This window comes from Chanodichthys erythropterus, chromosome 10 (genome assembly GCF_024489055.1).
Source record: "Chanodichthys erythropterus isolate Z2021 chromosome 10, ASM2448905v1, whole genome shotgun sequence".
In the NCBI taxonomy this organism is placed as follows: Eukaryota; Metazoa; Chordata; class Actinopteri; order Cypriniformes; family Xenocyprididae; genus Chanodichthys; species Chanodichthys erythropterus.
In genome coordinates, this window is record NC_090230.1 from 3,183,935 (window position 1) to 3,205,198 (window position 21,264).

Genomic DNA, 21,264 nt, shown 5'->3' on the forward strand with positions numbered 1-21,264 from the left:
TTATTATTATTATTATTATTATTATTATTATTATTATTATTATTATTATTATTATTATTATATTTTTGTATCAGGTTTGCCATTTTTTTTAACCCTGTTCCCTGTTTGGACAGTCTAAATAAAGTCCTTGATTTGGGTGATTATAAGTGTTAATGAAAAAAAAAAAAAGAATATATATATATATATATATATATAGTAAATGATTCATAATAATAATAATAAGAAGAAGAAGAACATTAAAAAAAAAAAGAAAATGATTTATAATGTTTTTGTTTTTTTTAAATAGTACAAATGCTCAAACTAGTAACAGAGTAGCAAATTTAACATTTAATTATTATGTCAATTTAGGCTTAATTAAAATATAAATTGCACTAGCTAGTTTTGAACCAAGAATTAGTTGGTTGTTGTTGATAAATTTGTAATTCAAATAATTTAAAGACAGTTGATCATTTTGATAACTTTAGTAACAGGGTTGAGTATTTGACCTTTGATCATTTTGAAAACAGGGCTGAAAACAGAATGTTTGATTGTTTAATTACTTTGGTAACAGGGTTGAATGTTTAATATCTTTGAAAACAGGGTTGAATTAACTGTTTTAATAACTTTTGTAACAAGGTTGAATGTTTAATAACTTTAAAAACAGGGTTGACGAACAAACATTCATCCCTGTTACCAAAGTTTGATCATTATAACTTTGGTAACTTTGGTCGAATGCTTGAACTTTGCAATTGTGGCCAATATATAGGATTTGTTCCTTGCTTTTAAAAAAGTCATCCAATGTCAATTTGTACCCTATTTGTGGAAAGCACCATAAAATGTATGATTCTGGTTCTATAATCTGATTGGATGAGCCATGTTAAAAGCTTTTTGCAGCTATAAACACCAAAAATACTAAACAGTTATATAAAAAGATACATACAATCAGCTTCTCATTGTTTCTATGAAAACCCCATCTCTATAAAATTTGTTTCCTCTCATGGCAATTTTTTAGCATTTGTCTTAGTAGCAGTTATATTGTGTCATCAAAATTATGGGACACCTGTTTCATTCATTTCTCACTGACGTTCTCTGCTAGCAATTATTCCTATTCAATTTTCTTATGAACAGGAACCATATAGCACATCTCTCCTAGACCACTTTGCATTTCCTTGTGAAAGTGAACAGCTCTCAAGTCCTTCACTGTGGCGCGTGTGTGTTAATGATGTCAGCCGCATGTGAGGTGTGTGTGACATCTTCTAGTCTTTCTCCAATCAGCCACCGATTCGGAATGCTGGCGTTCCTCTGTGGAATCGGGGCTCACGGGGTCCCCGGAAAGACGTGTGCCTCCGCCAGGCCAGAATAACACAGAAGGCCAATCATACAGGTGAGTTTGCCCATTCAGTATATTATTAGACCAACATTACCCATCTTGGGACCTTCCACATCAGTTATACATTAACAAGACGTTTAAGGATCCGGGTGTGACATTCCATGCTTACTGTGGCATGGCATATCTAAAATGTAAAGGTCCACAGGATCCAGTGTTATCAAGCATGTCACAGGCTGTAACTCAGCTCTGGAAGGCAGCAAGCTAGAGAGAGACCTAAGGAATTTGGGGTGGGAGTGAGGCATCGAACCTTGAGTCTGCATTGCCACAGGACAGACTTTGTCTTGAGAATCCAACAACTGCTAAACAAAGGGCTTATTCAGGTACCTTCCTTCCCAAATCCCTGTCCAACCTGAGTTCTGGAGGCCTGTGTATGTAAATGACACTTTGAACACATGTGCACCACATTCTCTTGTAAAAAGCTATACATCCAACATCCAGCATTCTAAGCATGCACTGCAGTTTTGTCCTCTGCCGCTTTAAATGCTCAGGCTCTGAAAGCAGGATGGATTCTGATTTTTTGAAAAAAAAAAAAAAAAAAAATTCAGAAAGTGATTCCAACAATATTTTTTCTCTTATAGTTGTGGTGTGAAAATTTAGAAAGAATTTAGAAAGAGTTTTAGAACTACAGTGGTGTGAAAAAGTGCTTGCCCCCTTCCTGATTTTTTTTTTTTTTTTTTTTTTTGCATTTTTTTTGCATTTTTATCACACGTTTGTTTCAGATCATCAAACAAATTTAAAAATGAATCAAAGATAACACAAGTAAACACAACATGTCGTTTTTAAATGAAAGTTTTTATTATGAAGGGAAAACAAAATCCAAACCCACATGGCCCTGTGTGAAAAAGTGATTGCCCCCTAAACCTAATAACTGGTTGGGCCACCCTTAGCAGCAACAACTACAATCAAGCATTTGCGATAATTTGCAATAAGTCTGTTACAGCGCTGTGGAGGAATTTTGTCCCACTCATCTTTGCAGAATTGTTGTAATTCAGCCACATTGGAGGGTTTTCATTGTATAGCATCTTATAGAAAGCTACAAATAATAGATTTTGTGAAAAGATGAAAAGAATCGACAAATGATCAGTTAAAGTTGGTGTTTACACTCAGTGGGTTGTTGAAGCAAATTTTCACTATTGGAAATAGTTTAACTTGTTTAAATTGTCATGAACATTTAGCTTTATGCTAAGCTAAAATGCTATTTCTGTATTTTGAACGAAACCTTCTTATACAAAAGAAAAGATCTCTTAAAAAGCATAATCTTGCTAGGAAGTTTTGTCTTGTTTTACAATAAAAAATCCCTCAGCTACATACATTTGATTGAGAAGCAAATGCAAATAGATTCAAATGAGTCCGCTAATCACTCTGACAAAGGCAAATTGTAAATGTAAACTTAGTGGTATCTCTTTCATTGTCTTCTATCTAGTGGCCACACTGTGGGCTTTGCAAGCCGGCCAAAGATTCCTCGCACCCCTGATAGTGACGCAGGCAGTGTTGGCAGGTCTCGTCTGCCCCCGCTGGCCCCACAGTTCTCCAACAGCGAGCCCCAGCAGAGCGGCAGCAGGCCCGGTTCGGCAGGGGGCTCCAGTGGGCGGCCCAGCCAACAGAGTAAGTCATTCACTCAACTTTCCCATCAAAACCGATACCCTCAAAATGGTCTCTCAAACAAAATTTGTGTGTATTTATCTTATCTACAGGATCAGACACCAATCCCACCCATGTTTGAAAACTATCCCTGCGAATCCCTTTTAATGTAAATCTGATGGGTGCTTGACATTTTGTGTGTGTGCAGTACAAGTACACACACCCTTATTATATACTTTTACTCTCATGTTTACCATATGCTGTGTATCATCATTGTGAGCTCTTAATGTATAGCAAATACACCAATGACAGGCCATTCCTTACAGTGATTTTACTATGGTCAAAGAGTCAACAGTTCCGGTTCAGAACACTTCCTTAACAGGCTCATTAACTGTTTTCCTTAATTCCTTAGGTGCATTAACGATTCCTTTAGTACTTTTGAGAACTAAGTTGGAAAAAAAAAAATCATTTGAGAAATGATTCATTAATTAATTTAAAGGTTTTTACACAAACTTTTTAATTACATTTAATGACTTAAGTTTTTAATTAATTTTTAATTAACTGTATTTTTTAGATGCTAAATAAATGCATTCCAGTAACTGGCCTTAACAATATATAAATGATTAATACTTAAAACAAGCTAAACTTTTTTTTTTTTTTTTTTTTTTTTTAAATGTGGTAACATATTTCATTAATTTAATTTTATAAAATTCAAACCCGATTACAAAAAAGTTGGGACACTGTACAAATTGTGAATAAAAAAGGAATGCAATAATTTACAAATCTCATAAACTTATATTTTATTCACAATAGAATATAGATAACATATCAAATGTTGAAAGTGAGACATTTTGAAATGTCATGCCAAATATTGGCTTATTTTGGATTTCATGAGGGCTACACATTCCAAAAAAGTTGGGACAGGTAGCAATAAGAGGCCAGAAAAGTTAAATGTACATATAAGGAACAGCTGGAGGACCAATTTGCAACTTATTAGGTCAATTGGCATGATTGGGTATAAAAAGAGACTCTCAGAGTGGCAGTGTCTCTCAGAAGTCAAGATGGGCAGAGGATCACCAATTCCCCCAATGCTGCGACGAAAAATAGTAGAGCAATATCAGAAAGGAGTTTCTCTAAGAAAAATTGCAAAGAGTTTGAAGTTATCATCATCTACAGTGCATAATATCATCCAAAGATTCAGAGAATCTGGAACAATCTCTGTGCATAAGGGTCAAGGCCGGAAAACCATACTGGATGCCCGTGATCTCCGGGCCCTTAGACGCCACTGCATCACATACAGGAATGCTACTGTAATGGAAATCACAACATGGGCTCAGGAATACTTCCAGAAAACATTTTTTAAAAAACTGGGACGCCATGTCTTCCGGACTAAAGAGGACAAGGACAACCCAAGTTGTTATCAGCGCTCAGTTCAGAAGCCTGCATCTCTGATGGTATGGGGTTGCATGAGTGCGTGTGGCATGGGCAGCTTACACATCTTACACAGCTTACACTGGAAAAGCACCATCAATGCTGAAAATATATCCAAGTTCTAGAACAACATATGCTCCCATCCAGACGTTGTCTCTTTCAGGGAAGACCTTGCATTTTCCAACATGACAATTCCAGACCACATACTGCATCAATTACAACATCATGGCTGCGTAGAAGAAGGATCCGGGTACTGAAATAGCCTGCAGTCCAGCTATTTCACCCATAGAAAACATTTGGTGCATCATAAAGAGGAAGATGCGACAAAGAAGACCTAAGACCGTTGAGCAACTAGAAGCCTGTATTGGACAAGAATGGGACAACATTCCTATTCCTAAACTTGAGCAACTTGTCTCCTCAGTCCCCAGACATTTGCAGACTGTTATAAAAAGAAGAGGAGATGCCACACAGTGGTAAACATGGCCTTGTCCCAACTTTTTTGAGATGTGTTGATGCCATAAAATTTAAAATCAACTTATTTTTCCCTTAAAATTATCATTTTTTCAGTTTAATCATTTGATATGTCATCTATGTTGTATTCTGAATAAAAAATTGAAATTTGTAACTTCCACATCATTGCATTCTGTTTTTATTCACAATTTGTACAGTGTCCCAACTTTTTTTGGAATCGGGTTTACATTTTAATACTAATTAATTATTTTGTTTTGTAATTCTATTTTTTTTTTTTAGTTAATTTTGTGTTGTGGTACACAAAGTCTACACAAAATTCACTTAAAAATGTACAAACAGAAAATATACACTCTGAAGTTCCTCTTTGTCTGATAGCCAAACGTCTTTTTTTTTAGGTATTGTTTGTTTCTCATTCTGTTCTTCATAAGCATTTTTCTCCGTGTACTTGTACTTGATCCCCATAGAAATCACATTTAAACAATGAAAGGAACAAGTTTAATGGAAATCTTGTAGTTTAGGTTAACTGGTTTTCCCAGAGTGTTTGATTTCAGCTTAGGTTACGGAAGTTGTTAACCATTTAAGCTCAGTTTTTTTACATGAAGTGATGAATTAAAGTAAAATTATGATCAGTAAATAGAGTGAAATGCAGATTTGAAGTAAAGTTAATGAAGAAAAAAAGAGACTACTATGAAATGTAAATATGGAGATATTGAACTTGAGATAAGGGAACACTTTAACGTGTCTTTATTTGTTTACTCTCTCATTCAGTCGTTTGTTCTTGTTTTTATTGGAACAGATGTCAAGCAGTATGAACAACAGCTGCAGAACAGCTGAGTGTTTAATGACGTCAAAGGATAGTGTGTCTTGGAGACTGACAAAGACATCTTTATATGTGCATTAACGTTTATTTTAATTAGCTGATGAAAGTGAAGGGTTCTTGGTTTAGCAAGTTATTCTTAGTAATATAAGCAGGTAATAATTTAATTCTGATCAGATTTGGGTTTGGGTTCCATTCTGTGTAAATTACCATTTGGAAATAAATACATTAACACTTTTATCTAGTGACTTGCAACAAAGACTATAGAATAACACAAGACATGTCACTCGTATTGTTTTGAATGGGAGAAAGTGTAAAGCGCAATATGAATAAGAGCCAATCGTCGACTGGTAAAATCATCGCATCACTGCAGCAGCCGTTAGAAGCACCGGTTTCTATAGAAACAGTCAGACGCGCACCTCTGAAACATGGCAGAAGAGATGCGCATTTAGGTCTGCGCATGCGCATTAGCTTGATCCAGCCTAAAAAATATGTTTTTTTTGTCATGATTCGAGCGTTTGGATAAAACATTTATAAGACAGCTGTTGTCAGATTTCATTGGTGATTTCAAATATGAAATGTAATCATAAGGTTGGCGAACAGTTTTGGAGAATTTGATGTTTCCCCATTCAAAGAGATGAGGCACGATGCCCAGGATGCCCGAGAGGCGTTTCAAAGATGGCCGCCGAGTGAAATGACTTGTCTTAAAGGGACTTTGCTTGCAATTGAGGAACATAAATGTGTCTTCCTCCTGAAGTAAATGTACTAAATCTTAAAGCCTGCTTGGCCATGGCTATGTGGTTGCTAGGTCATTCTGGGTGTTTTTATAGAGTGTTCTGGGTGGTTGCTAGGTGTTTGGGTTGTTGGTAGGTGGTTTCTGTGGAAATCTGTGTGATTGATAGTGTGTTTTGTGTGGTTGCTAGGTGTTTGGGTTGTTGGTCGGTGGTTTCTAATGAAATCTGGGTGAGTGATAGTGTGTTTTGTGTGGATGCTAGGTGTATGGGTTGTTGGTTGGTGGTTTCTATGGAAATCGTACTCTGTTATGATGGCACTCGTACTGCATATGGGAAATGAATTCAACTGCCAGGGAACGAATGTACTTATCTTGGGCGCCTAGGGGCCCAGTGGATAAGTGAGAGGGCCAAGGGCCGTCGAACCCTAGTTACACTGGTAGAGGGAGACACTTCCTAACAGTGGCATGATGACGGAGCTTGACAGAGGCCATCGTATCATACCGAGAGGACCCAAGCATGCAAGCTCGGGATGTCCAAATTATAGAATCTGACAAAAGTGGACGTGAGGACCAGCCGGCCGCCTCACAGATGACTTTGAGAGAGACACCACTAGACCAGGACCACGAAGAGGCCATCCCTCTAGTGGAATGCGCTCTTACTCCTATGGGGCAGTTAAGGCCCATAGAGGAGTAACAGAGCTATTGCGTCGACTATCCAACACGAGAGACGTTGCTTTGAGACCGGAGACCCTTTGGTGCGGCCGCTAAAGCAGACAAAGAGTTGGTCAGATTGCCAGAATGGCTTTGACCGCTCAATGTAGGTCCTGAATGCCCCTCAGCCTTCATGCGGACTGAGTCGAAAACTGCACCCAGGAATGTGATGCGTTGGCTGGGGAGCAGTGAGCTCTTGGCAAAATTGACCCTGAGTCCTAGGCACTGTAAGTGGCTGAGGAGCACGGATCTGTGATGTTCTAGCTTGGTTCAAGATTGGGCCAATATGAGCCAATCGTCGAGATAATTCAAAACCTGGATTCCCATCTGTCTCAGAGGGGAAAGCGCCGCGTTCATGCACTTCGTAAACGTGCAAGGAGTTGGGGACAGCCTGAAGGGAAGGACCATGTATTGATAAGCCACTCCCTCGAAGGCGAATCTCAAGATCGCCTGTGATGGGGGGGCTATCTGGATGTGAAAGTAAGCATCTTTCAGATCCAGCGAGAAGAACCAGTCCTTGGTACAAATCTGGGCGAGGATCTGCTTCAACGTTAACATTCTGAACTTCCGTCTCATTAGGGAGCGGTTCAGAAGTCTGAGGTCTAAGATGGGTCTGAGACCGCCAAGTCCGGGCGCTGGACCCCTCTACCCTGCGGTCTCTTCCTAGCTGGGAGGAAGAAGATCGGAGGGCGCGAGGGGTGGGACCGCTTTCACTGAAGAAAGCGATCCGCAAGCGCAGAGAGGCGAGACTCATGCACTTGCAGTGCGGGCATGAAGTCTCGGTGACCGCTGCCTCTGCATGGGGCTTACCCAGGCAGCTGACGCACTCATCGTGGCCGTCATCATCCTGCAGAGGGGCTCTAAAGTCCCACAACTGTGGCGCGGCATTTGTAACAACACCGCCACCATGAAAACTGCGTTTGTGGGGCTCTTTTAGAGCGGTGAGAACCACTGGAAACGCTCTTTCAGCAGCGGCTTGAAAACCGCGGAAATATGCTGCTTTTAGAATCGCCGGATGGCGGCAGGAGACTCGCTGAGAGGCGGCCGGAAGGGGGAAGCAGGCGGCTCGAGAGCGGCAGTCTGCGAGGGTGCCGGCGCTGCTGCAGTCGTCGGTCTCAACTGGTCCTCTACGGTGCTTCTTCGACGGTGGAGAAAGCTCCTTCCAAGTGGCGAAGGTGTTCAGCATAAATCCTATGGCGAAATGCCCGCTTATATAGCCATAAGCCCTGCCCATTTTGCCGGGCTTTTTTGCACGCTGCATCGCCATAGGCTCGTGCAGCTTTGCCGCACCGTCATTGGTTCAAAAGGTTTTCATGATTGAACCAATGGCCGTGCAGTTACACTGCGCTATTGAAAAAGGCTTCAGCACGGAGGAAAAAAGGAGCTTTTCCCCATACGCAGAGCGAGTGAAGTATCGAAAGGGAACTGGGTGATTGATAGTGTGTTACATGTGATTTTTAGGTGTTTTGGTTGTTAGGTGGTTTCTAGTGATTTCTGGGTGATTTATAGAGTGTTCTGGGTGGTTGCTAGGTGTTTGGGTTGTTGGTAGGTGGTTTCTAGGGCATTCTGTGTGATTAATAGTATTCTAGGTGGTTGATAGGGTGTTATGGGTTATTAGGTGTTTTTTTTAGGGTGTTCGGGATGGTTACGTGATTGTTCTGGGTTGTTGCTAGGTTGTTGTTACAGTGTTTTGGGTGGTTGCTACGGTGTTCTGGAATGTTTTAGGTGTTTTGTTTGGCCGTTCGGTGTGACTGATAGTGTGTCCGGTGTGGTTGCTTAGGTGTTCTGGGTTGTTGCTAGGTCATTCAGGATTAGTAAAAGAGTTGGTTTGTTTAGGGTGTTCTGAGCAGTTACTTGATTGTTCTGGGTTGTTGTTAGGTTGTTGTTACAATGTGTTTTGGTGGTTGCTAAGGTGTTTTGGGCTGTTGCTACTATTTTGGGTGGTTTCTTTAGTGTTTTTAGTTGTTAAGTCGTTGCTGCAATGTTTTGGGTGGATGCTAAGGTGTTCTGGAATGTTTTTAGGTGTTTTGTTAGGGTGTTCTGTGTGATTTGATAAGAGCTACGTCCAAAATAGAATATTTCTCTACTATATAGTAGGCGAAAAACAGTATGCGAACAGAGTAGTATGTCTGAATTCATAGTATTCGAAAAACAGTAGGCAAAAAGTACCTAGATGACTTACTACTTCCGGTGAGATTCTGAAGTGTGCATACAATGGACACTTTACTATCCCATGAGGCCACAGGAGAGAATTTGTGAATGGAGTTGAAGGGACGTAACTGACGCTGGTAGGTCATGTGACAGTAACAACATGGTGGAGGTAGTACGTCTGAATTCATTCATACTACACACAATCATAATATATAATCATACTTTTTCAGCGGTTGTGAAGTAAATTTAAATTCAAATATAGTACCTACTCAGTGCCCGATTTCGGACACAGCTATGGTGTTCTGGGTTGTTGCTAGGACATTCAGGATTAGTAAAAGAGTGTCTGGGTGGTTGCTAGGGTGTTCCAATTGTTATGGCATTCTGAATGATTGATAAGGTGTTCCTGACAGTTGTCAAGGTATTCTGGGTTGTTGCTAAGGTGGTCTCGTTGATTGTTATGGTGTTCTTGGTAACTGATAGGGTATTCTGGTTAAGGTGTTGTTAGCTGGTTGTTAGGGTCTTCTGGACAGTTAATTGGGTGCTGTGGGTTGTTGCTACAGTGTTTTGAGTGATTGCTAAGGTGTTTGCTATAGTAGAATGTGTTTGCTACAGCATTCTGGGTAAGGATTGATATGGTGTTATGGGTGGTTGCTATGGTGTTGCTAAGGTGTTCTGGCTTATTGCTAGATGTTTACAAGGTTATTAGTTTGTCGCTAAATTGTTGTGGGTAGTTGCCAGGACATTGTTGTGTGGTTGCTAAGGTTTTCTGAGTTGTTTTTGTTAAATGAACCAGTTACGCATAGCTTTAGGTTACGCGCAAGTTACTGCTGAATTAATTTAATAAAAAAGTCATCCTGTCTTGACATTATAGTGTCATAATTTACTCTATTAAATGCATGGATTATTTCTGTATAACGTTTCAGGGTTACACTTTGTTTTAAGGTGTCCTTGTTAAAGTGTAACTATACTGTACATTTAATTACTGAGTAACATTAATTAACAACATGTACTTACTGTATAATTAGGAATAGGGTTTGGTTTAGGGTTAGTTGCATGCAATTATGCTTAATTTACTGTTATTACTAGATTAAGTACATGTTACGTGTAACGTGTAACAAAGACGCTGTAAAACTGTTACCAGTTACGGACACTATTGTGATCAGACAATGAAACCAGGATTTACATTAATTCACTGATTTATTTGATCACATTTTACTTATTTTCTTAGTTTGTCTCTTCTTTCATTCTATTCCTGTCCTTTCACTATTTCTTTCCAACTGTTTCTAATACATACTTCTTCTTCTTCTTCTTCTTCTTCTTCTTCTTCTTCTTCTTCTTTAATCAGGCCTTATCAAACATCTTATATCCATTCCACTGTGAGGTCTGTCTTTCAGAAATGAAATGAAATTAGACTTGCCCATATTGTATTTGGTGGCAACTCCTTCCTGCCTGTTGCATTACTGGAAAATCAGTTATCCTCTATAATGCACACATGGTCAAAGCTCCACATTATGTTTACTTTCTCTTAAGTGCTCCATCTTGTTATCTCACTGATCGTAACATTGCAAATAGGAAAATGTAATCTGTGTGTGTGTTCTGACCACAATCTGATCAGACCACAGGAAATGTGTCTATTGAACTTAGAATACACCATTAGCCAATGTGAGATCAGTGGGTTAAAGGGATAGTTCACCCAGAAATGAAAATTATGTCATCATTCACTCGCCCTCAAGTTGTTTCAAAATTGTATAAATGTATTTGTTCTGTTGAACACAAATTAATATATTTTGAAGTAGGGCTGCAACGATTAATCGCGATTAATCATTTGCAAAATAAAAGTCTGTGTTTACGTAATATATATGTGTATGTTCTGTGTATAATAATTATGTATATATAAATATACACACATACAGGTATAAAGTTTAGAAATATATGCATGTATTATAAATATATATATATTTTATATAACATATAAACATAAACATTTTATATATAAATATAAAATTTTTCTTAAATATATACATGAATGTGTGTGTATTTATATATACATAATTATTATACATAGAACACACACATATATATTACGTAAACACAGACTTTTATTTTGCAAACGATTAATCGCGATTAATCGTTGCAGCCCTATTTTGAAGAGTGTGGGTTACTGAAGAACAGTTCTGGAGCACCATTGACTTCCATAGTATTTTTTTCCTACTATGGAAGTCAATGGTGCCCCAAAGCGGCCTGTTACAAACTTCCTTCCAAATATCTTCCTTTGTGTACAGCAGAGCAAAGAAACTTACACAGGTTTGAAACAACTTGAGGAAGAGTGAATGATGACAGAATTTTAATTTTTGGGTGAACTATCCCTTTAAGGGTGAACATTTTGTCTCAAAATTAGGGCTTTTTAAATCAAATTAATTACATGAAATACCAATGAATTAATAGCAATAAGTCGCACGTATCGGTCACCGTGATTTTGCCAAGTAAGTCATGTTCCTGGATCAACATATTTTGTTGACCCTGGAACAACATTCCAGTCTGAAAATTTAGTCTTAACCCTATTCCTTCCCCTAAACCTAATCCTACCCATAAATTATCCCTAAAATCAGAGGGGAAAGATAGTTGAATAACATTGATGTAGAAGCACCTAACCCTGGTTGCAAGCCTAAACTTGACATAAACAGTAAACTTGTCCCTCAAATTTGATTGGTTGATTGGATTGTTGTTCCAGGATCAACAAAATATGTTGATCCAGGAACATGTCTAACTTGGCAAAATCACGGTGACCCCACAGGTATGTATTAAGAAAAGCCTCCAGATAAAAATTATTCAAAGACATTGCATTGATGTAGCATTCAATAGCATTCAATAGACAATAAAATAAACTTCAAAATAGTTTAACTTCGGGAGGAAAAAAAATGTTTTTCTTTCTGTCTTGAAGTAATGCTTCAAGCTTTCATTGTTTCATCAAATTTCTTACTACCTATGTTTATGTAAGGGTCAAAAAGCATGTGACATTTGTAGTACATTTAACAAGCAAAAATCTAAATCAATTAATGTATATATTCAAAATGACATTAAAACAGTTGTATTTTCTTTAAATTAAAAATGTATACATTATTTTAGTACTTGCTGAATTTATAATGATTTAAATAAATTGAAAATAAGGAGACTTTTTGGTTAAATATTTTCACAATTTAATAAAATACTTAAACAATTTTTCTTTATAGAAAATGTAATTTCTTATTTGTTATTTTGGTCCCACTTTATATTAAGTGGCCTTAACTACTATGTACTTGCATCAAAAAATAAGTACAATGTATTTACTGGGTTCATATTGAATTGCAAAACACTTTTGCTGCTATTGAGGTGGGATACGGGTAAGGTTAGGGAAAGCTTTGGTGGTATGGGTATGTTTAAGGGTAGGAGTAAGGTGTAAGGGATGGGTCAACAGTAATTATAAATTAAATTACAGAAATTAATTACAGATGTTATTACATGCTGGTATTTTTAAATTATAAGTACAATGTAAAAACATGTATGTACACAATAAGTGCAATGTATCAAGTGATTAATTTAAATGTAAGTACATAGTAGTTAAGGCCACTTAATATAAAGTGGGACCGTTATTTTTACTTTTTGATATTTCTTATGCATGTTGTACTATGATACTTGATACTATGCGCCTGATACTATGCTTGTGCATGTGCCATAGTATGAAAGAATCGTATTATGTATCTGACATTTGAACTGGCTGAAATATGATGATGATTTATCTCTTCATAGGTCTGTCTCGGGGTTTATCTAGAAATTTAATAATCTTTTACAGTAGTGTCTGACTAATTATGTTCTCATTCTTATGATCTGAAATATGATTTAAAGGGATAACAAATTACAAATTAATGCATTATCCACAAATGAAAGTGACTAAACCAGTTCTAAACACACGTTTATTATATTCCACACCACCTTTTCACCTTCCAGGCAGCCAGTCAAATAGAAAGTGAAAAAGGGAAGCTTTCAGCAGCAGAAGCCTATCGCCAGAGGAGCATCCAGCTTCCTGTAACAGCATCCAATTTTCTTATCAGGCCGTGGGCCTGTGAAACAAAGCTGAGGATTGTGGCTCCTGAGGGCCTTTCAGCCCCTGCCACAGAGTGCACCTGTAACACAACACACTTCAGCAATCATCAAAACAAGTACTTTCATTATCCTGCAACCCTCCAAACGCCTGGTGCTCGACTCCGGCTTTGTTACTCTTGAACCTCGACCACCCTCACTCAGAGGAAGCAGATGTATTTAAAAACATAGAAAAATGAAGGTGTTTTCAGTCATTGTTAGTTGTTTTCTCTGTATCGCATATGTGATTAGACTTTGTTTTATTGTTATTGCAGCTTTGTATGTCACCCTGTTTCAGCTAGCCTGGAGAGTCATAGTGTCATATTCACTTGTAGTTTGTTTTGCATGATTGTGCTGTATAAAATAGACTTGATGGAGGAAACTAACACAGGTAACTTTGAACTACTAGATTGATGTTTGGATCTGTGTTTGGCTATTTTAAATTTTGCTTTGTGTGTTCAAATGTTTTGAAGTTATTAATTGTGAATATTTTTGCACATTAAATATAATAACTTTTATGTAAAAATGTCCTGTTGTCTCATATTACATAGTGTGTGTGTGTGTGTGTGTGTGTGTGTGTGTGTGTGTGTGTGTGTGTGTGTGTGTGTGTGTGTGTGTGTGTGTGTGTGTGTGTGTGTGTGTGTGTGTGTGTGTGTGTGTGTGTGTGTGTGTGTGTGTGTGTGTGTCGGAAGTGGGAAGCGGGCGGCTCGAGAGCGGCAGTCTGCGAGGGTGCCGGCGCTGCTGCAGTCGGCGGTCTCACTCCCTTGATGCATTTAGGCATGTAGAAATTGTCAATATTATCTGCTGAAGTTCAAACTGAACATCAGACAAGGAAGAAAGGTTATTTAAAGGGATAGTTCACCAAAAAATGAAAACTATCACATGATTTACTCACCATCAAGCCATTCTAGGTGTATATGACTATATTTTTTCAAACGAACACAATCAAAGATATATTTAAAAATATCCTTAGTCCTCCAAGGTTTATAATGGTTGTGAATGGGGGCTGTGTTTTGAAGCCAAAAATAATGCATCCATCCATAAAAAAGTAATCCATATGAATCCAAGGGGTTAATAAAGGTCTTATGAAGTGAAGCGATGCATTTTTGTTAGAAAAATGTCCAAATTCAAAACTTTCTAAATTCAAATAACTAGCTTCCAGCGGACGACCATACGTGATGATGGCATGATGAGTCTTGATTTCTGCTGTGACATTCAGATGGTAGGGTCAGAATTTGGCCTTGTATTAGTGGTTCAGGCCACTGGTGGTATAATGGTGTGAGGGATATTTTCAGGATCCTTAGTACCAATTGAGCATTGTTTTTTATGCCACAGCCTACCTGAGAATTGTTGCTGACCCTGTACTGTTTATGACCAGTGTACCATCCTCTGATGGCTATTTCTAGCACGATAACACACCATGTCACAAAGCTCAAATCATCCCTAACTGGTTGTTTGAACATGACAATGAGTTCCCTATACTCAAATGTCCTCCACAGTCACCAGATCTCAATCCATTAGAACAGCTTTGGGATGTGGTGGAACGGGAGCCGACAAATTTGCAGAAATATTTCTAGCCATGTAGAATTGAGACAAAATGGGATCCAACCCGGTACTACCTCTACTTACTTGTATTATTAGGTTTAAACAAGACTTTTGACTGTGCATTTTATATAATTTAAAGATATTTAAGGCAAAAGGCTTATTTTATATTCATAATGTTGTGTGAAATGTTCCTACCAGACAGTTTTCTGGTTGTTGTTGTTTGTGTTTTCATTTTTCATTTTGATCAATACTGGCAGAAGATGAGAAGTCCTATGGTGTGTCAAGTCTTTCACCAGTTGGTCTGAACATCTGCACAAATCACAAATCACACAACAGCACTATGCTTCTATTTTTGGTTCATCAATCCTCTCTCTGCCTTTTGTTCTCTAATTCTACATATTGAGTTACCTTTTTTGTCTGTGAAGTGTGAGTTACAAAAGTACCTGATTTGAATAAAAGTTATGTTAAGCACACTTCTCTAGAAGAGATTAAGGAACTAATAATAACTGGCTTGTTTGAGTAGCATCAAAGGTCTACAATGATAATGTAAAGTAAATGTGAGTGTGTGTAAAACTCATTGTAAAACATGTAAAAATCAGTTTGACTTACTGAACAACATCTACAGACTTTAGTGTGGGTTTTTTTTTTTTTTTTGACATGGGCCAATAATTTTGACATGGTTTGGCAACCATTAACTAAAGTGACTAATGTGTTTTATTTGGCAGTGCTTTGCTATCTAACCATCAACACATAAACTCCGTTCTGACGACAGCACTGTTTCTCCAGCTTCCTGCATGGTGCACTACCAAAATGGGACACAAAAACAGCACTGAAAAACAGGAATTATTTAATCTCACTTCAGCTGCATCCCACAATCCTTTCTTTCCTTTTGTTCTCCCCCCATTTCCTGCTGTAGTTGTCATGGTCTGTCCATGTGCATCCTGTGCTTCAGTGGGATTTTTCCTGCACCCCCCACCCCACCTTTGACCTGAAATTGGACCATATTTGGTCCATAAGTCCCTATTTTTCTGTCCCCTAAAGCAACACCTCCTTTGCCACCAGCTCTTGGCAGATGAGTGTGCCCAACAGATTTTATTGTCCAATCTGATCTGCGGCCTCTTGGGAATGAGGAAGTCCAAAGGAAAGTTATTTGTTCATGATAGATGAAACTGGGCTTGTCTTAGCAGATCCCAAAGAAAGATTGCAGAGTTACTAGATCAGAAGATGTCAAAAGTATAGCAGTGTCCTTTTAGCGGAAACTGTCCTGCTTATGGAACGCTGTGCTCTTTGGAACAGAATTCCTGGTGAGGTTAGACTTGTCCACAGGGGACAAGCTCTATGGACATGTTTTTATGACTCAAGCTGAGCTCGGCATGATGGAGTACCAAACATCTGAATCCTCAGCTGTGTTGTACCTTACATTTGCAGATTTCCTGCAGGCCTTGGCATTGTGACAACCATACAGATGAAAGCTTGAAAAATGAAGCAGCTGAATCCTTCAACCTTTAGTTCAAAACATTTATGTAAAACATTTATTAATGACAGTTTATCTTTCAAAAAAGTGTTATACTAAGAATGCACTCAATACCTGGTTATCATGGTTCTAAACCCCTTTTAACCCCTGGTAAAGGAACTTTTCTCACTTCTGCTCCAAAACAGGGTTAGCTTCAATTTTGCGGTGTTAACCCCGCATTGTGGTGCCAGACTTGTATAGTGAGGTGTTGAAATGTTATTACTAGATGCTTAGTAACCGACAACACGTGTTTTGGATAGTGAAGGAAACACAGCAGGTTGTATAAACAGTACTGTCAGAGTTAGATGTGAAACAATGTCAAATGGTGACAAAAATCGTGACAACTGGAGTGAAGAAGAAATCGTTTCATTCTTCGCTTTATAGTCCGCAAAGTCCATTCAGGATAAACTTGATAGTACTGTCGGCAATATATAATATGAGGATTCACAATGCCCAGTGCCTTTACGTAAACATATCGCATGCAGCGTTTGTCCCAGCGTTAACCCAGGGTTAATGACATTAACCCAGGGTTTAGAAACATATGGTGCGAAATGGCAGTTTATGAATAGAGGGTATGCACGTGACATCACCATCGGCCGGAGTGACTGCGGTTACGCCCACTGAGTGGCAAAAAGACTGATTGGCAGCATTGGTTTTCAGCGTGAACAATGTTGGAGAAAATAATGCATTACAATATTGCGTTACTCTCTAAAAAAGTAATTAATTGCGTTATTTAGTTACTTTTTATGAAAAGTAATGCGTTACATTACTTTGCATTACTTTTTCTCACCTGGGCTGGGCTTGCTTGTTTGTTTATTTGATTTTTAATAACAACAAAAAAAGTTCTATTTTTGGCCACTGTACAAGCCCTTTCACACCAGAAGTGAAACAAACAAGCTTCAGGCTGAAGGAAATGCATATTTACACATGTTCAGTTGAGGGCGCAGCTCAAATAAACCTTTTGGATGTGCTGCCATTCTGGATTAAAGAATAGGAAACAGGAGAAGAAAGTTCAACACTCTTATTTCTAAATCTAATCTAAAGTATTTTTGCCTATTAGTATGGTTGAAATGGAGCATCAAAGGTCAGCAGCAAAGACATTGGTTAATAAAGTGAGATTAAATACATAAAGTATATTTGTGTATTTAAATATATATATATATATATATATATATATAATTGTTACAGGTTTGCGTAAAATTCAGAGTTTGCATGTCACCCTTTATTCAATTTGTGGAATACTAAATGTTTTCATGCAAGTGAGATGAGTAAATGCATGTTCACATTTAGTCTAGAATTACAATAACCATCATGTTCACAGCGCACACAACATATCTGCACTTTATTTCTCTCAACATGGGGACAGGAGAGCTGTCAGTCAATAAATGTGTCAATCAAATAACTTGCGTTACTTATTTTAAAAAGTAAAAGATATTTTGTTGTAAATTGGAAAAGTAATGTGTTACTTTACTAGCTACTTGAAATAAGTAATCTGATTACATAACTCAAGTTACTTGTAATGTGTTACCTCCAACACTGAGCGTGAATGCCACTAAAAACAAACAAAATGTATTCAAAACAGGATAGAGCTTTGCGATTCACTGTACAAATAGATTTGAAAATAAATCTGAGGTATATTTTTACAGATTGCTGAAAGCTAATGAAAACAGAAGCAAATGGATCGCTGCAATTCACAGAAACAACTGGACTCCAGGCAGAGAAACATGGATTTGCAGTTATCATTTTGTCAATATGTTGAATTTTGTTGTAAAATCATATATTGTATTGACCACTCATCAATTAAATATTTGTCACAGAGTCACAGCCAGCACCTACTAACACCAACACATCATCACCAGATCTACACACTCCACCCACTCGTTCACAGTCTCCTAAATTCTAATCACCAGCACCTGCACATCATCAGACACACTATAAAGACTCACACTCCTTGCACTTCATTGTCTGGTCTTGTCATTTGGACCTGAGCTATCCCTGTCCCCTTCCTCTCATCTTCTTTTGTCTGTTCGTCTTCCCTTGGCGATTCTGTTCTTGCTAAGACACATTCCTCTATTTTTACTCCAGCTAAGTGCTTGTGCAAATACTCACCTGCCAGTTTCCATGCCTCTGTTTCTAATAAACAACCTGTTTTACACTTACCTGTCTGCCTCCGTCTGTGTTCTGACAGAAGACCAGACCTCATGCAGAACACCACGGATTCTGGTGGGGATCGGCCTACAGATCCATTCGCCGTCCTGGTCAACGCAGTACGAACCTCACTCCAATCGTCACCCACAAGCACTTCACCAACAGTCCCAGCAGATCTTGTGCATGCCGTCCATCAGTCACTCCTTCACCCAGCACCCGCTGCTTCTCCCGCTGCCTCTGTCAGTCCCATGGCCCGACCAGTGACATTCTCCAGTGCGGTGGAGGATTGCAGTGGGTTCCTCCTGCAGTGTTCGCTATACCTCCAAGCACAGTCTCAACTTTTCTCTTCGAAGCGCGCCCGGGTGGCGTTCATAATCTCTCTTCTCTTAGACCTAGCAATACAGTGGGCTCAACCCCTATGGGAATCCAATGCCCCCGTAACATCTACCATCACAGCCTTCTTCAGTCACTTCCGGGAAGTTTTCGGACAAAGTACTGCTGATCTTTCGGTAAACGACCAACTTTACAGCTTACATCAAGGTGATGAGTCAGTCAGTATGTACGCCCTCCGGTTTCCTAATTTAACGGCTGCTAGCGGCTGGAACGAAACAGCACTCATCACTGCCTAATGTCAAGGTCTCAATTCACGTCAAACAATTAATGGTAGATTACAATGATTCTATGGGGCTGGAAAATCTCATTCAGAAAACCATCCGTGTGGCCCAACGTTTTTCTGGATGCTCACTTAAAAATACCACTGTAACTCCACTGCCCACCGTACCATTGGTCGCCCTTCCAGCACCTGAACTGATGCAGGAGGATTCCTGTCGCCTAACTCAGGTGGAGCTTCAGAGGAGAATTCTTCAACATCTATGTTTATACTGTGGGGGAGAAGACCATGTCATCGCTGCCTGCCCCATCCTACCACCACGCCCAGCAGTGAGTACAATTCAACTACCCGCTCTAATTGCTCCTCTTACAAGAACGACTGTGCATATCCTAAACCCTCATGTCTGTGTTTCAGCGCAAGCCCTCATCGACTCCGGCTCAGCAGTGAACTTCATCAGCAACCAAATTATCCAGAAACTGAACGTACGACGTAAACGCTGCACACAGGACCTCAAAATACAAACCATCCAAGGAAAGCTGCTGGGTTGTGGTCACATCTGTCGGCCACCCAATTACCACCTCATCGGCCATGGGACTGGCCGATACCTCCATCAGTTCGTCATAGTCCACATAGATGACATTCTCATCTACTCACGAACATCGCCACCACGTCTCCCAGATCCTTAAGAAGTTTCGCCAAAATAACCTCTACCTCAACCTGGAGAAGTGCCAGTTCCACACCACCACTGTACATTTCCTTGGCTACATCATTGACAAACATGGCATCCGGATGGACCAGAGGAAGGTGAAAACCATCCGCAACTGGCCATTACCCACTACAGTGAAAGCGTTACAGCACTTCTTGGGTTTGCCAATTTCTACCGTTGCTTCATCCACAATTACAGTCTCCTCAAGGGCTGGCCCAAGTCTCTGTCCTGGACTCCATCTGCCCAAGAAGCCTTCCATCCGCTCCAGGAAGCTTTCCTCACCACTCCGATTCTGATACACCCCAATCCAGATCTCCCATTCGTCGTTGAAGTCGACGCCTCATCCACTGGAGTCGGGGTGGTGTTGTCACAGCGGCAGGGTGATCCACCTCAACTCCAGAACTCTAGAAGCTATCCCCGGTGGAGCAAAACTACGACATTGGGAATCGAGAACTCCTCGCCATCAAGTTAGCTCTGGAGGAATGGAGACACTGGCTGGAGGGAGCCAATTACCAGTTCGAGGTCATAACGGATCACCGAAACCTTGAATGCCTCCGAGAAGCGAAGAGACTCAACCCTCGCCAAGCTTGCTGGGCTCTCTTCTTCACCAGATTTAATTTCACGGTCTCCTATCGTCCTGGTAACAAGAATTGTAAGGCGGACGCCTTATCCCGTTTGCACCAGCCTGATACAGAATGCCCCTCTCCTTAACCCGTCCTCCCTCCAGCCATGATCGTCAGCCCTATTCTGTGGTCCATCAACCAACGGATTTCCCAGGCTAACCTCTCCGATCCTGCTCCACCAGGAGGTCTTGAGGGGCTCCTCTATGTTCCACCGGCCCATCATCAGCCCCTCATAGACTTAGCTCACACATCTCTGGGCTCTGGATACCCAGGCAGTTCACTTGGGGATTCTGTTCCTGCACCATCGTCTTTCGTCATTTCAGCATCCCTGAAGACAACGTTTCTGACCGCGGACTTCAGTTCATATCCAGAGTTTGGCAAGCCTTCTTCAAGCTCCTGGGAGTATCAGTGAGCCTACCCACAGGATACCATCTGAAGACCAATGGCCAGACTGAGCGCAAGATTCAGGAAATCAGGAGATACCTGAGGTTGTATTGTCACAGAAACCAAGGCAGCTGGAGCCAATTCCTCCCCTGGGTGGAATTCCTCTATTACTATTCCAGCTAATTGACTGTGCTTGTGCAAATACTCACCTGCATTCACCGTCTGCCAGTTTCCGTGCCTCTGTTTCTAATAAACAACCTGTTTCACACTTACCTGTCTGCCTCTGTCTGTGTTCTGACAATATTGTATCTTATATATAAAATCTTTACATGTTTTAGGACTGATCACCTGGATT

At 39.6% G+C, this 21,264-nt stretch overlaps 1 protein-coding gene across 4 annotated transcripts in view; it reads left to right on the top strand.

The window, feature by feature from the left end:
* LOC137029005 (lisH domain-containing protein ARMC9) overlaps positions 1 to 13,765 on the top strand; it is a 41,307-nt gene extending 27,542 nt beyond the window's left edge. For all 4 annotated transcript variants that reach the window (XM_067398501.1, XM_067398502.1, XM_067398503.1 and 1 more), the window contains 3 exons: positions 1,255 to 1,363; positions 2,793 to 2,974; positions 13,249 to 13,765. In XM_067398501.1, coding sequence (XP_067254602.1) covers positions 1,255 to 1,363; positions 2,793 to 2,974; positions 13,249 to 13,271 — 314 coding nt within the window. In that variant the 3' untranslated portion in view covers positions 13,272 to 13,765. The remainder of the gene's footprint in view (positions 1 to 1,254; positions 1,364 to 2,792; positions 2,975 to 13,248) is intronic.
* Positions 13,766 to 21,264: the final 7,499 nt, after the last annotated feature.